This window comes from Vigna radiata, chromosome 2 (assembly GCF_000741045.1).
Source record: "Vigna radiata var. radiata cultivar VC1973A chromosome 2, Vradiata_ver6, whole genome shotgun sequence".
NCBI lineage: Eukaryota > Viridiplantae > Streptophyta > Magnoliopsida > Fabales > Fabaceae > Vigna > Vigna radiata.
The window spans coordinates 3,480,033-3,494,267 of NC_028352.1; the positions used below are offsets into that span (position 1 = coordinate 3,480,033).

The 14,235-nt window shown below is 30.6% G+C and overlaps 4 protein-coding genes across 5 annotated transcripts; 2 read left to right on the plus strand and 2 right to left on the minus strand.

Moving 5' to 3' along the window:
• The first annotated feature begins 669 nt into the window (after window positions 1-669).
• LOC106754251 (non-symbiotic hemoglobin 1) lies at window positions 670-1,592 on the plus strand. Its single transcript, XM_014636256.2, has 4 exons — window positions 670-813; window positions 894-1,008; window positions 1,079-1,195; window positions 1,272-1,592. The coding sequence occupies exons 1-4, from the start codon at window positions 710-712 to the stop codon at window positions 1,407-1,409; spliced, it is 474 nt and encodes a 157-aa protein (XP_014491742.1). The 5' UTR covers window positions 670-709; the 3' UTR covers window positions 1,410-1,592.
• A 1,047-nt stretch (window positions 1,593-2,639) lies between these two features.
• Window positions 2,640-3,937, plus strand: LOC106754240 (non-symbiotic hemoglobin 1). The gene is made up of 4 exons (XM_014636245.2): window positions 2,640-2,837; window positions 2,935-3,049; window positions 3,175-3,291; window positions 3,427-3,937. The coding sequence occupies exons 1-4, from the start codon at window positions 2,728-2,730 to the stop codon at window positions 3,565-3,567; spliced, it is 483 nt and encodes a 160-aa protein (XP_014491731.1). The 5' UTR covers window positions 2,640-2,727; the 3' UTR covers window positions 3,568-3,937.
• Window positions 3,938-5,246: 1,309 nt separating this feature from the next.
• Window positions 5,247-6,645, minus strand: LOC106755756. Its single transcript, XM_014637967.2, has one exon. It carries the CDS (start codon window positions 6,114-6,116, stop codon window positions 5,691-5,693), a length of 426 nt encoding a protein of 141 aa, XP_014493453.1. The 5' UTR covers window positions 6,117-6,645; the 3' UTR covers window positions 5,247-5,690.
• Window positions 6,646-10,396: 3,751 nt separating this feature from the next.
• Window positions 10,397-14,164, minus strand: LOC106755725. Of its 2 annotated transcripts, XM_022778311.1 has the most exons (3): window positions 14,031-14,164; window positions 13,492-13,571; window positions 10,397-11,406 (listed from the first exon to the last, which is right to left on the minus strand). In XM_022778311.1, exon 3 carries the CDS (start codon window positions 11,285-11,287, stop codon window positions 10,562-10,564), a length of 726 nt encoding a protein of 241 aa, XP_022634032.1. In that variant the 5' UTR covers window positions 11,288-11,406; window positions 13,492-13,571; window positions 14,031-14,164; the 3' UTR covers window positions 10,397-10,561. The 2 variants fall into 2 exon arrangements, with proteins under 2 accessions (XP_022634032.1, XP_014493421.1); XM_014637935.2 differs by lacking the exon at window positions 13,492-13,571.
• Window positions 14,165-14,235: the final 71 nt, after the last annotated feature.

The following is a 14,235-nucleotide window of genomic DNA, read 5'->3' on the forward strand; positions in this document are numbered from 1 at the left end:
CAAATTAGATGAGTTTAATCATATACATTTATACGTTGATTAAATGAATTTATTAATACATAATATACAATTTTGTGTGGTGGAGAAATTTATCTATACACTTATAAATGAATTTAAGAACCCAATTAAACAAATATGTCTATTCATTAATCATGAGTCTTTTAATATATGTATGATAAATGAGTCTTTTAATACTGTATGATAAATTTGTCCATACTCTAAAGACGAATATGCAGATACAATATATAATCTTTAGACTATATATTGTTTAAAAAAAAAGTTATATATCATACATTTTATAAAAAAAAAATATAAATATCTTAAATATATTATCATTATAAAAACAATACAAATATTATTATTTAATTTTATGAAATAAGATATTATATTAAATTGTATTTATATTTTTGTAAACACAAATTAATATAATAAATATATCATAACTTTTAAAAATCCTATGCGTTTGAGGAGTACAGATACTAGTTATTAATATAGACTCATATTTTAATACTCCTCTTTATAAAAATTGATGACTAATTTAATATTTTAATTGATACTTTTATTTTCTTGAAAAGATCACAATCAAAGAACGTGCGAGACAAAATGCCCAGCCATAGCATTGAAGGGGCAACCTCGTCTAGAAGGAACCTGGCTATAAAAAAGCAAGCCACTTCTATCATATCACAGTCTCATACTAACACTTACAAACATGGATGGAAGAGTTTTCACAGAAGAGCAAGAAGCTCTCGTGGTCAAATCATGGGCAGCAATGAAGAAGAATGCTGCAGAACACAGTGTCAAGTTTTTCAAAAAGTAAGCTACACGAATTTCTTCAACTTTTTCAACAATTAAACTTATCATCACTGATACGAGACTTTGAATTTAACGTTTAGAATATTGGAGATTGCTCCTGCAGCTCGGCCACTGTTCTCATTCTTGAAAGATTCTAACGTTCCTTTGGAGGAAAACCCGAAGCTCAAGCCCCATGCCATGGCTGTCTTTGTCATGGTAATTTTATTACTTCATTCATTTCACCTTTATCATCACTTCATGCCACGTTGTTTTTGTTATATTTCAGACCTGTGACTCAGCTGCTCAACTGAGGAAAGCTGGTAAAGTGACTGTGAGGGAATCAAACTTGAAAAAATTAGGTGCTTCTCATTTTAAAGCCGGTGTTGCACCGGAGCATTTTGAGGTATGTATATGTTCTTAAAACATGAGCATTTTGAGGTATATGTATATATTCTTATTGTTTTGGTTTGTTAATTAAGGTAACAAAAATGGCACTTTTGGAGACCGTAAAAGAAGCAGTGCCTGAAATGTGGTCAGAGGCAATGAAGAATGCATGGGAAGAAGCTCATGATCAGCTGGCTGATGCCATCATATCTGAAATGAAGCCCTCTTCTTAGATTCTAGTTCCTTTTTCTCGGATTGAATAAGATTGATAATTAAGGTCGTGTTTGTATGGAAAATAATGTATCTTTTTAAAATCTGTGTTTGAAGGTGATTGATTACTGTAATATCTCAATAATGGTGGCTTCAAATCAGATCAGAGATTACAAAAATCTTTAAAACAAAATGATAAGGTTGCACATATATTTATATTTTGTTTTGCGGATTGCATATCTTCAGGATCGGTAATGTTTATTCGTAGACTAACAGTACAGAAAATGAATGGAAGAACAGAGAAGGTTTTATAGGAGCCAGGGGAAGGGAATTTGAGATTTTGTTTGTACCTTAACAATTTGAACATAATTATAGAAAAAAAAATGCGTAAATTTTATGAATATAAAATAAGTTGAAGAATTAGAAAAATAAAGGAAAAAGAAAAAAGAATTACAAAACAAAATATAAAATAATATATATATATATATATATACATATATATTTTAAATTATTTAATAAACCATAAACATATTAGTATTTTAAAAGAGAATATAAATAAAAATGAGTATGAACATTGAGACATAACCATGATGAATATGTATATACTTCTTTTATTCTCTCTAATTCTTTTATTTCTAATTTATAAACTTTGAGCTAATAAATCAGTTTCATTAAACCAGATGTGTATCGTAAATATAAAAAATTACATAGAAGAACTGAATTATATCAGTTGTGTGGTGTCTGGTCTCACGAGAATAAATTAATCAACCAGAATGCGCCGCCATAATTGCAGATGAAAAAAGAAACCATAGCTGAGGTTGTACTCTTCATCTTTTGGTGTAGTTGTTAAAAGAAAACATAAAAGTTATAAGCGGTATTATTATAATATGGTCATAAGAGGAAAGAGATAAAAATTTAATGAAGCATATAAGCATAGAATAATTTGATTTGATCTCATCATGGCTTACGTAGGGCATGTTCAGCCAAACCATTCAAGTTCAAATTCAACTACACGACCATGTTGACTGATCAAAACCACGAAGAAGCCCCTGGTTTTTGTGCTCCTAGTATGCCACTTTGCAACCGTACATACCTTCAGATATGGAAATACCACAAAAGGTGGCATCAACAGTATAATCCAAAAAAAAATGTTGTTTTGGATATATTTTTTACTATTCTGGAAAGCAAATGGACTAAGAAAACATGCAATGGAAATGGCTCCACGTTGCAGTGAAAGGCCAACTTCGTTTCAATGAATCCCACTATAAAATCTTTACCAAACCATGCCACAACATCAACAACTTCCACTGCAATCACAATCCTAAACAAATACCACACGACATGAACTCCATGGGAAAATGTTTCACGGAAGAGCAAGAAGCTCTGGTGGTGAAATCATGGAACGTGATGAAGAAGAATTCTGGGGAGTTGGGTCTCAAGTTTTTCTTGAAGTAAGCTTCTTCAACTTTTTCAAACTCTCTTCTTTACGTTTTAACTTTATCTCTTTCTCAAATCATTATTCAACTGATATGGCTTCAAACTTGGTAGAATATTTGAGATTGCTCCATCAGCTCAGAAATTGTTCTCTTTCTTGAGAGATTCAACCGTTCCTTTGGAGCAAAACCCCAAGCTCAAGCCCCATGCAACGTCTGTCTTTGTAATGGTATAAGCTGAAATTAAATTAAATTAACACTGAACCAAATCTCCAGTTAATTATTAATTAAACTATTAATGTATCATAGATGCCATGTTTCTTGGTACCACTTCACTTTCTTTTTGTTATTGTAGACCTGTGATTCAGCAGTTCAACTCCGGAAAGCTGGGAAAGTCACTGTCAGAGAATCAACCTTGAAAAAATTAGGTGCTACCCATTTTAGAACTGGCGTTGCAAACGAGCATTTTGAGGTATATAATATAATCAACTTTCAATATAAGTATGGTTGACTAATTAAACATTGAAGTAAGTATATATATGGATAGTACTTTTGTAGAAGAGTAATGTATGCAGTTGATTATATATATTCTCTCTGGTTTCTTAAGGTGACAAAGTTTGCACTTTTGGAGACCATAAAAGAAGCTGTACCTGAAATGTGGTCACCAGAGATGAAGAATGCATGGGCAGAAGCTTATGATCAGCTGGTGGATGCCATTAAATCTGAAATGAAACCACCCTCCTCTTAGACATACTATTCCACACCTGAAGCTTTTTATTCCATCCCTCTGAAACTGAATAAACTTGATGACTGTTTCTGATAATAAAAGTGCTGAGTGTTTGTGCTTTTCTTTTGTGTGAATGTAATGTAGCTATTTAGAAGTTGCTAGGTATAGAAAAGTATGTGTCTGGCATTAATGTAACAGTTCTGAAATTGAAGTTGGCTGAATGAATTATAGCTATTTGTTGCTTTGTTACATTTATTTGCTGTGTCTTCCCTGATGAAGGGATGGTAGTTTAGCAATGGAACTTCAGTGGGAGTTCATGATGTTTCTTGACATCTTTTTCCAACCCAAAACAGAGGAACGGTAATCATAATTGACAAGCAAGTTTCTCTTTAATTAAATAACTTTCATTTTTCATTTCTTTCTCTCTTATTGTTTTTTATTAACCACGCACATGTATGGGTGTCCCACATGTTAAAATTTTTGTAGAAACATTATCTCTATGTATCCTTCTTCCTTTTTCTTGAAATATAACCCACGTGTAAAGAAAGATACATCATTTATTGAAAAAAATGTAGAAATTAATGTCTTTTAAATCTTCTAATTAAGCAATTTTAATTTTGATGTTTATTTGTTTATTTTAAGTCTTTATGATTGAAGTTGATATGTGAAAAAGGACTGGACAAATAAAATGTAACATCATCATCATATTATATCACATTACGTATAGAAGTGTATATAAACAAAGAAAAAAAAATAGTCTTTTAAGGAAACTCATTACAAAATCAAATCATAAGACCTAAAGGTACCAAAACATAAACAGTATTTAGGTAATGTCATGGAGACTAAATAAATAAAATATTTAACTAACTTTTTTTTAATAAAAAAAAAAAGAGTATTAAAGAAAGCATCACTACAGAATAATGTGATCTGAATTAAGTGAGATATGTATGAAGCAACACACCTGAAAAAATAAAATAAAAACCCTAGTTCATGAGGAGGTGCATGTGCACCCAATATAACAAGTTCCCAGATAGAAAAGAAAGTCCTCTCTCATCTCATTCATTCAGAGAAAACAAACAATGTTCTGAAAACCTTCAGTGGGATCCACTGAAGTAATGTACATACAGACATACATGCACAGACTCTCAAGTATGAGCAGCAGGGGAAGCATTTGAGAAGATGCAGAAGCATATAAGCATGTGATGTGTACCCATTTGTCCATGCATGTTTGTGCTTTTCTTTCTGTCTCTTATGCTACTCGAATCTGTTTATACTATTTATCATGATACAATTTCATATGGATATTCTTCGATTCAACCAAAGTCTTTGCCTCTCCTAGGCTGAAACTTGATTCCAATTGTATATATATATCTTGAATTGAAGACCTTTACCAATTGATAACCATCTAGGTCCACAAAATTTGGAACGTAGTTCTTCTGCTGGTTGCTTTTTCAACCCCTTTACCTCTACTTTGAATAGAATGCAGTTAGCCAAATTTTAAATCTATGTGACGGAATCACTTATGTCATATGTATACATACCTAACATACATATCAAGATTATTGTTTATGATATTGAGTGAGGAAATCCAACATGAATATTTCTTTCATCAATTAGAATATTATATGTATGGTCTTCTTTCATAAATAAATACAACAGACACGAACGAGTTTATTAAAACCATGATCATTGCAAAGTGCTAAAACACAACAACATAAATTCAATTATCTCAAAAAGCTTATGTACAGACATATAGACAACCCCATAGGTCAAAAATTTAAGTCTAGATAACTATTTGACACAAATGTTTATTAGCCAGCATAGGTTTCTAGCATACAGATTTCATTTTGGCTTAATTATGAAGTCTCGTCCATTTCACATGCGTATCTTCAGAGTAGGAATTGATCGATAATCTGGTCTTCGTCATCTTAATTCCCTTGAAAATGTTAACTTTCAATTCACCCATCATATGTAATTCTTCGTTGTATTTCATGAAAGTTTCTGCAGAAATTTGAAACTGCAAGTCTGCAACATATCTAGCTTGTCTCTTGACTTCACCATCAACATCCAGCAGATAAATCCTCAGATTTCACAACACGTGTGAAGATATCACACATGCAATTTCCAAACCCACTTTCCAAAATCTAATGGGAATACCCCAGAGAAACGTTTGAAAGTGTAGGATGCGTACGGAATTTCTTTTGTGGATTAGCTTTTAAGATTGGGTAGTTAGGTGTTGCAGTTGAAGCTAGAGCTGCATTAGCCTTGATGGCTAGTGCCCCCAAGTCCTGAAGAGAGAGTGGAACACGGGATTTGGAAAGTGGGACGAGGAAGTATACGAGACCCAATTGAAGGTCTTCCGTCGGAGGCACAGGAAGCATTGGTGATCCAACATACATGGTTTCCGAGCAGCAGATGTAGCAGTTTGGGTTCTCAGACAAGACATGCCATGCTTTAATTGGCTCCTTCAGTTGCTCCAACCTTCCATCTATTTTCACTATGTTCACCATGGATTGCCAACTCTGGTTTCCACCTTTGACTGAGTATTCAGTAGATGTGCAGATTCCCATGATGTTCTTCGTTCTTCCGTGCTAGAAACTGAGAGAAAAGTGTTGTGGATACTAGTTTTTCTGTGAGGGAATTGGGGAGAGTTGGTGGTGGTATTTATAAGCAAAGAGGAAAAAGAGAAGAACTTGAATGAATGAGACATAATTGTTGGACTAATATTATTATAATATGAAAAGTAATGCAAGAAAAGCACGGAAACTGATAGGAAGGTTATATATTAGTCTTGAACATGCTTCTTCGTTGCTTCCTTTGTACTGTGCAGATAACGAAACCTATGCACAGTTGTTATGTCGTGCGTAAGTGCTTTTGTCCTCAAAGGTTATGGTCCCGTTTTCCACATGTCGTCAAGGGAAACTAATCATGGCTTCAACGTCATTTTTTATTGTTGAACAACGACAGGAGAAAAAAATACCAGATTGTTGGTAGAAAGTATAATTATTATTTTTTCTTGTAGTTTTTGTTTGCAGACAAAAGTTTAGGTTAAAACTACAGTACTTGGTAGGAAGGAGTAATAATAATAAAATGTGATTAGCATAAATGGAGGTTGTTTGGATTGAATATTTGTCTTCTGGTTGCATTGATGAGTTAGTGTTGTATAAAATGATATAGATGATAGAAAAAGTTAGTACAGTATTGTTGGTAATGATATGGGAAATAGTTTTGTTAGGAATAATTTGCTTGCAGATGAAGAAGATGAATGAACGGATGAGAGTGGTGAAAATGACCTGAAAAAAGACAAGCATGTAAAGTTTGAAGTCTTGGAGAGTGTGGTTGGAAGCATCACTGAATTTTCTGTGATGATACGTATTTTGTTTTCACATGACTCCTAACTTTTGCATGGGTGAGAGCTTCTTTTTTATCAGAAATCATCTTTTTCCCATTACTGTTTCTACTTTCCACTATTAGCATTCCCTTTATTCCTCTCTTTTCTTCTATATTTGTATCATCTTCATCAATCATTCACAAGATATAAAGCCATTTAAATATCAATCAATATATAATATAGGTAAATAATTAAGTTCAGAATTAATGAAAAGACTATTTAACTTTATACAGATAAATAGCTTAATTAAATATACACCTAAAATTAAGTAAACTATATATATATATATATATATATATATATATATATATATATATATATATATATATATATATATATATATATATATTAAAAGTAAATAATAATAAATTAAATAAATAATTTACCTCGAAGTTTTTTTTATGTTAAAAATAATCAATCAAAATAAGTTAATTAAAAAATCAATTAAGTTATAATTGATTTCAATAAGTCATTTAAAATTTACTATTATGACAGATTTATCATTTACTGCTAAAATTGTAAAATAATAATTAAAACAGAAATCAAGTAAAAAAAATCAAAAGAATTATCGATTGAAATTAATCAATTTATTTTATTTAATGTATTTAAATTAATTTTTTGGTTATGAAAAAAGTTGTATTAAAGTTATTATTGTTACAATAGATTGAGATATAAAAATAGTGATCATTCTTAATTTATTAGTTCGTTTGAAGTGCATATAAAGCACTGGTTTTCTGCTCTCTGAAGAAGTTTTAATTTTCCTATGCATCAAGAAAAATATAAATAAAATACATCACTTAAACTTATCTTTTATATAAATAAAATGTAAACGTGAAGTAAACCACATAAACTTCTCACTGTTAGTGTAATTTTGTATTTGAATAAGTTAATAATTTAACAGTATTTTTCTCCGTAAAATAAGTTTATTTATATTATTTTAATGAACCTTTATTTAGATGGAATTAGATTATCAAAGTCGTAATTAATTTTAACAGTAATCTTATTTAAATGAAGATATTAGATGATGTGTAAGTTGATATATAAACCTCTGGATTTTGTAACATGCAAATTTAAAATCTAAACCGTGCAATTTTTTTACACTTAATTTAATTTTTAAAAGAAAATCATTTCCACACAAATTTCTTACGAATTTATTTTTTATATTGTATTCAGTGGCGATTCAAAGACTTAAGAAATCTAAAGTAATTTAAGAGTAAAATATTTTTATTTAGAAGCTAAAAAAATTAGTATTAAAAAGAAAATTTAAATTTTTTTTTAAGTATAAATCAGTTAATACTTACAATAAAATTTAAATTTTCTTAGACCTTCTAAGGGTTTTATTAAATAATTCCTATGAATACTCTTCCTATATGAAATTCTAGATGAAATTGAAAATTATCTAAAAGAAAAAGTCAACTAGTCATCATTGTTACTCGTTTCAGTACTAATGCGACATTTCAACTATATGAACACAAAAACGGAATATTTGAAATTATTTCCAGCGTGTTTCTTTATAAACGCGTTAAGATAGAGAAAAAAACAAAAAATACAAAATTAAATGCATAGATTTAGGATCTAATAAGGGAATAAAACAGAAAAAAAAGAAAAATAAACTACATATAAATAAATAAAATAAAAATTAAATTAATCTACAAAATTTTATAAATTATTTTTAATTATATTAATATATAAAAATATTATTCTCTTATATCAATTAGATCATTTCCAAACCTTTTGTTCATTTTCTTTTCCACTTTTTCATCTCAACAACTTAACTTTATACTTTATTTTTCTTTTCACTTCCTTTTCAATATGAAAAAAAAACATTAAAATGTAATTTATTATTGATTTAATACAATGTGTTGTTATTATTATTCTATTATAAAAAAATAAATAATTAAAATAACACATAAATTAAATTAAATTTATTTGTAATCATATTATAAATTATTTTTTAACTATATTAGTATTTAAAAAATATTTTTTTCGTATCAATCAAATTATTTATAAACTCTTTATTTCTTTTATTTTACTTTTACAAACAATTCATTTTTTCACTCTTTCTTTAATATAAATAAAGTGTCATTCGAAGAAACAATGTTTTTTTGTTTTAAATAATTAAGCAATGTGAAGTTTTTTAGTTAAAATATTTATGGGCATTAATAAAATCTATAACATATGTTAATTATATATTGTTTTTCTTAAAAAATGACGAAATTGCAGAACTTTAATTTCTAAAATAAATGTTTTCCACCTTAATATTTTTCAAATAAAATATTATTTTGTTTATTACTTATAAATAATCTTAAATATATTTTTTAGTCACAATAAAATAACTGTAAACTTAATCTATAACATGGAAAAAGGGACACGTATTCCATTTTTGTGTGTGCATAATATAAAGAATTGATAAAAAATAAAGATCAAAATAATAACTAATTTTAAGAAATTGCAAGGAAAAAATTCCAAGTAAAATTTGTTCCCTAAAGTATATAAAAAGTACAGAAAATTGATGAAGGAGACAACCAACATGAAGGGTGAAGAATAGGATTTAGAATTTTTAAAAAGTTAAAAGAATATTTTTGGGTTTTAAAAGTATAAATAATAAAAGTCCAACTTGTTGAGGTGGGTTCATTCAAGTCCGGTGAATCACAATAGGCCCAACATCTTTCGAATTGGACCTTCTCTTTGCAACAAAAATTAACTAGGGGATTCTTCCTGCACCCCGTTGTTCTCTTCCTGCACCTTCAATATTTTTGTAATGGTCAAAATACCTGTTTGACTTTGACTTGATTGTGGAGGAGGGATGTAGGTTTTTGTCAGGTGTAAGGAGTCATACCGGAGTGCAAATTCCGGTGAAGGATATCAAGTCCGATGAGAAAGACCGGATTACAGTTTTACAGTGTGGTGGTTCATTATTCACACCACAATCGCAATAAACCTACAATATAAAGTTATGTGCTAAGGAAAATAAAGCACAGAGTTTCCTAAAATATTTTTAAAATAGATAATCTACAAATCAACTTTAAAAAATAAAATAGTTATTTTAAAAATTAAACTAAAAAATATAAAAGATAAAATAATCTGATGTGTAAAGAGTTATTTTATAATAATTATTTTAAAAGTTATATAATAAATTACTTCATTTAGAAAATAAAATTAATTTAAATATTTAGACTTTTAAATGAATTAATTTGATATATAAATTTTAACATAAATTAACGTTAATCTAATTAAATTATATTAATAGACTAAAGATTAAATTAAACCAAATAAATATTAAAATTCAATTTGTTATAAGAATTAAAACATTAAAATAAAATTTTAATCTAAATATAAGGAAAATGTATTTTTAACAATTTTTTAATAAATTATTTTTAATTATTTATATGATAATTTGTGATTAGTCCAGTGACACTTGTTGTAAAAAAATTAAAAGAATTTCTTAAAATATCATTTTACTAAATATAACAGAAGAGTCTTAAAAAAAATAGAGGATAAAAAACAGAGTCAATTCAGATGAACAACAGCATCATCAGAACCACGACAAATTTAAAGCAGTGAAGTGAAGTTTACAACCTTAAAAGTTACTAAAGTGATAGACTATGTTCCCTGTCGTGGCCATCAAGCCCTTGACATGAAGGACCCCACAATGCCTGCAATGAGAGCCGTTGGATCTCCCAACACAGCTGATATCACAATCTGCACAGCGAAACCAGCAATTTCACAGCATTTCTTCACCTTCCCTTTACTCCTCCTACTGCTATGAGGAGTGTAGAGTGTGTTTCTCAGACTAGGAATGTTGCTATCAACATTCCTTCCTTTGCAGCGTCCAACATACACCTCGTGCCAATTCTCCACCAACATCTCCCTCACACACGCCACATGCAGATTGTAGTTCTTACACTTGGACCTGTAACTCCAGCTACGACCTTTTCTGCCACAACGGTGACAGGGTGAGCTAACTTTTCTGTACAAGTAAAGCTTCACTTCACCATCATCAAGAACCATTGGTAGCTTGGCACAACAAGGATGGAGGTCGAAGCCGCATGCTTTGCAGTGGTACACGAAGCCACTCACGTCCTTCTCGCATGCGTTGCAGTAACGGGGTGTGTCTCCTGGAGGTTTGGACATGAACTGGAAGGTGCATTTGGTGTAGAAAGGGTGGAACAAACTGGGAGAGGTTATCATGGCACAGTGCATGTGAAGGTCGAAGTCACAGATGGAGCATTTGTAACGCGACCCTATGCCTACTTCCTTGCAGCCGTCACATTTGAAGGGGAATTCTGAGTACTCAAATCTCAGCTTGTGTTGTGGGTGGCTGAAATGGGATATCTCACTGTATTTCATGGTTGGTTGTGTATGAAATATCGTACACGAGGCTTTGATGTGATGAAAATGGAGAATGATGTAGCATGCGTTTTGACATTCAGGGTATTTATATGGGAGGGGGTGAGTGGTGTGGATATCTGTTGCATGAGGTAATTAAAGACATTTGAGAGATCATAGTTTTCCTTTGAGTTTTGGGTTGAATTTGGCTTATGGCAGAAGCAATTGAAAAGGAATTATGCCTCCTCCGAAGATGGTGGTGATGGTGTTAAATACAGACTTCATTGGAATCACCACGTCAACGGGAAGGAAAAGAGCTAGACATAAGGCATATTGTGCTGTGCCCACCACCGAATATATACCAGTTTTTATTTTTATTATTATCATTTATACTTTAGTTCACAGCCTAACTTGCTATAGTCTCTGCATAATTTTCTATCTGTACATAAATTTAACAACTGGTTCATCACTAATTGGTTATCATGTTCTGCATGCAGATCAAGTACAAAATAAAATCAGCGTGTTTTATAACTTGTATAAAACATGAAGATAATATTGCAATCTAGGGACTTCTTTTTCAGTACATTACAGAATAAGAATTTTAGCATCTACCGAATTGGGTTGCAATGGAATTAATGTATTGCTTGGCAATAGTTTAGTGTCTGAATGAGGTGGTTCAGATAACTTCGGTATTGATTGAAGTTTGGTCTGTGTTTTCAACGTACGCAAAGAATCAGAGGCTTTGTTTTGGATATATATATATATATATATATATATATATATATATATATATATATATATATATATATATATATATATATATATATATATATATAATTGGATTTGTTTAGGTGAAAGCTAAGGATGATTGAGAATCACGGGCACGCAGGCTTCTTCCTGATTGAAGTTATGAAACAAAAAGAAATGGAACTTAGGAATAAATGCCTTCTCATAATTATTACTAGTTTCGAACCTTCTAATCTTGAGTCCACTCGGTTGTAGCCAGGAAAGAAATTATGCTTGATTTAAAGTGTTATCCATTTGTGTCTTCACCAAGAATGCTAATGACCCATGATGCAATTTTGAGGAACTGATTCTGGGATAGCTCTTATACTTTAATATCTATAGTACATGACAAGTTGGAGTATGAGGTTATGGGATTTTCTTAGCAAAGCATTACCATCACCAATTCATAAAGGCGTTTATTGGAAGCTGCACAGTGATTGAAACGTGTTACAATGTGATAGATGTTTCAGTGGTAGAGAAGAACTTATGCCACATACACTTTGTCAATTGCATTGCTTCTTAGTTTGTGAGGAACTGATGCTAGAAGAATTATAACCAACCCAGTTGAACAATAATGACGAAATCCTACTTTGATCCTTTTTCTATCCTTTAATTTTTTGACCATTTTTCTTTTTGTTTCTTTTACCACGGAAACAAACATCTGGAATCTTTAGTTATTTGGTTGGTAACTTTCTCTGTTCAATTCTGCTACAGCAATGCTACTACCATGATCTTCATCTAAAGTGAAAGCTTAATATGATTCTCTCTCTGGTCTATGTTATTGGTGCTGATCTATGATTTGTCCTTATCAACTATGAAATTATTCCTTCCAACTTCCCTCTCTAAGCCTTTCAAACTAACCACCTTCGGCAATAGATTAAAAAAAAAGTATCAACAATTCATAATATCAGAAAAAGGAAGTCCCAAGGCCTACGCAATTTAAGATAAAAGAATAGTGCTGATTAGTGTTTTGCTTCAGCTTTTTGGTCAAAGCATCTGCTTTTGGTTTCACATCCCATGTTTAATTAGAGAAATTTGATTCCCATTAGAACATAAGACCTTCACAAACTGGTAGTAATTATTGATTCTTTTTGCTGCTGTTAAAGAAAGTCTTCTACTTCCAAAAAAGCTTAGTTCATTGATCCTTTTCTTATTCCAATCATTGCCCATTCAATAAATTTGTTACTTGCTGCAGTGAATGTGTAACACCCTTAATTTGTATTTCATAAAAACGTGTAAAAATTTAAAATTTTCACAAATCATAAATAGGATTATTCTATATTAAGTCATGTTTCAAACTTCTTTCTAAACCATTTTTTTTATACAAGCAAACTCTGTACCAGGTTCTATCATTTTTCATTTCACTTCAACTTAATTTACCACTTAACATACCTAAGAAAACATTAAAAAAATCTTAAAGTGAAGCAAATAAAGGATACCTATATAATTCAATACTGCAGAATGACTACAAATAATCTTTATTAGTTACCATTCCAAAACCTCAACTCATCCAACATACCTATTTATCAAGAACAATATTCAGACCATCAGAAAAAGAATCATACCATTTACATTAATGTGGCACAATATTCAGACCAAACAAAATGATATTAATTCAAACATATTACCTATTTATTCTAATTTATAACACTATATATTATATATACTATTTCCAATGTTTCCAGACTTAATGTATCATGAGTATACTATCCCTAAAAGTTCTTCCAATTTGATAATCTGTAAAACATTCCAATCAGAATAGTCAAGCTTCCTTAAATTTTAGAGGAACGTGCATTAGTTTCTACTTGTAACCAAGATCTCTTTTCCTTCTAACTCATATTTACAAGGCATATAGGAAGTTTTAACATTGGTAAGGTAAGGTAAGGCAAGGTAGAAACACAAGTCAATCACAGGGATCAACACACATCAACCATTCCAAGCAAAGCATTACAAAGTATTCATGAATTAGCTCCCTTACCTCAACTCCAGCAGCTCTAACTCATTTATATGGTCTAAGGTGTCTCCAAACATCTAGATCTACTATGTTTTTCCAGCTTCTCTAACCTGTTCATTCACATCTTCTATCTCAATCTCACGCCTCATCCTTTTTCGTTTCCCTTCATTAAGGGAAAAGCCCAGGTTTTATCATTGAAAATCGGCAGCCTTAAATGTTCGACGGTTTC

Bases quoted from the DNA above. Each gene is read 5' to 3' on its own strand.
- LOC106755725 (XM_014637935.2), bottom strand. From the start codon at position 11,287: ATGAAATACAGTGAGATATCCCATTTCAGCCACCCACAACACAAGCTG.
- LOC106754251 (XM_014636256.2), top strand. From the start codon at position 710: ATGGATGGAAGAGTTTTCACAGAAGAGCAAGAAGCTCTCGTGGTCAAA. The intron at 1,009-1,078 runs GTAATTTTATTA...GTTATATTTCAG, and splicing joins CCATGGCTGTCTTTGTCATG to ACCTGTGACTCAGCTGCTCA. The intron at 1,196-1,271 runs GTATGTATATGT...TTGTTAATTAAG, and splicing joins TTGCACCGGAGCATTTTGAG to GTAACAAAAATGGCACTTTT.
- LOC106755756 (XM_014637967.2), bottom strand. From the start codon at position 6,116: ATGGGAATCTGCACATCTACTGAATACTCAGTCAAAGGTGGAAACCAG.
- LOC106754240 (XM_014636245.2), top strand. From the start codon at position 2,728: ATGAACTCCATGGGAAAATGTTTCACGGAAGAGCAAGAAGCTCTGGTG. The intron at 2,838-2,934 runs GTAAGCTTCTTC...CAAACTTGGTAG, and splicing joins GGTCTCAAGTTTTTCTTGAA to AATATTTGAGATTGCTCCAT. The intron at 3,292-3,426 runs GTATATAATATA...TGGTTTCTTAAG, and splicing joins TTGCAAACGAGCATTTTGAG to GTGACAAAGTTTGCACTTTT.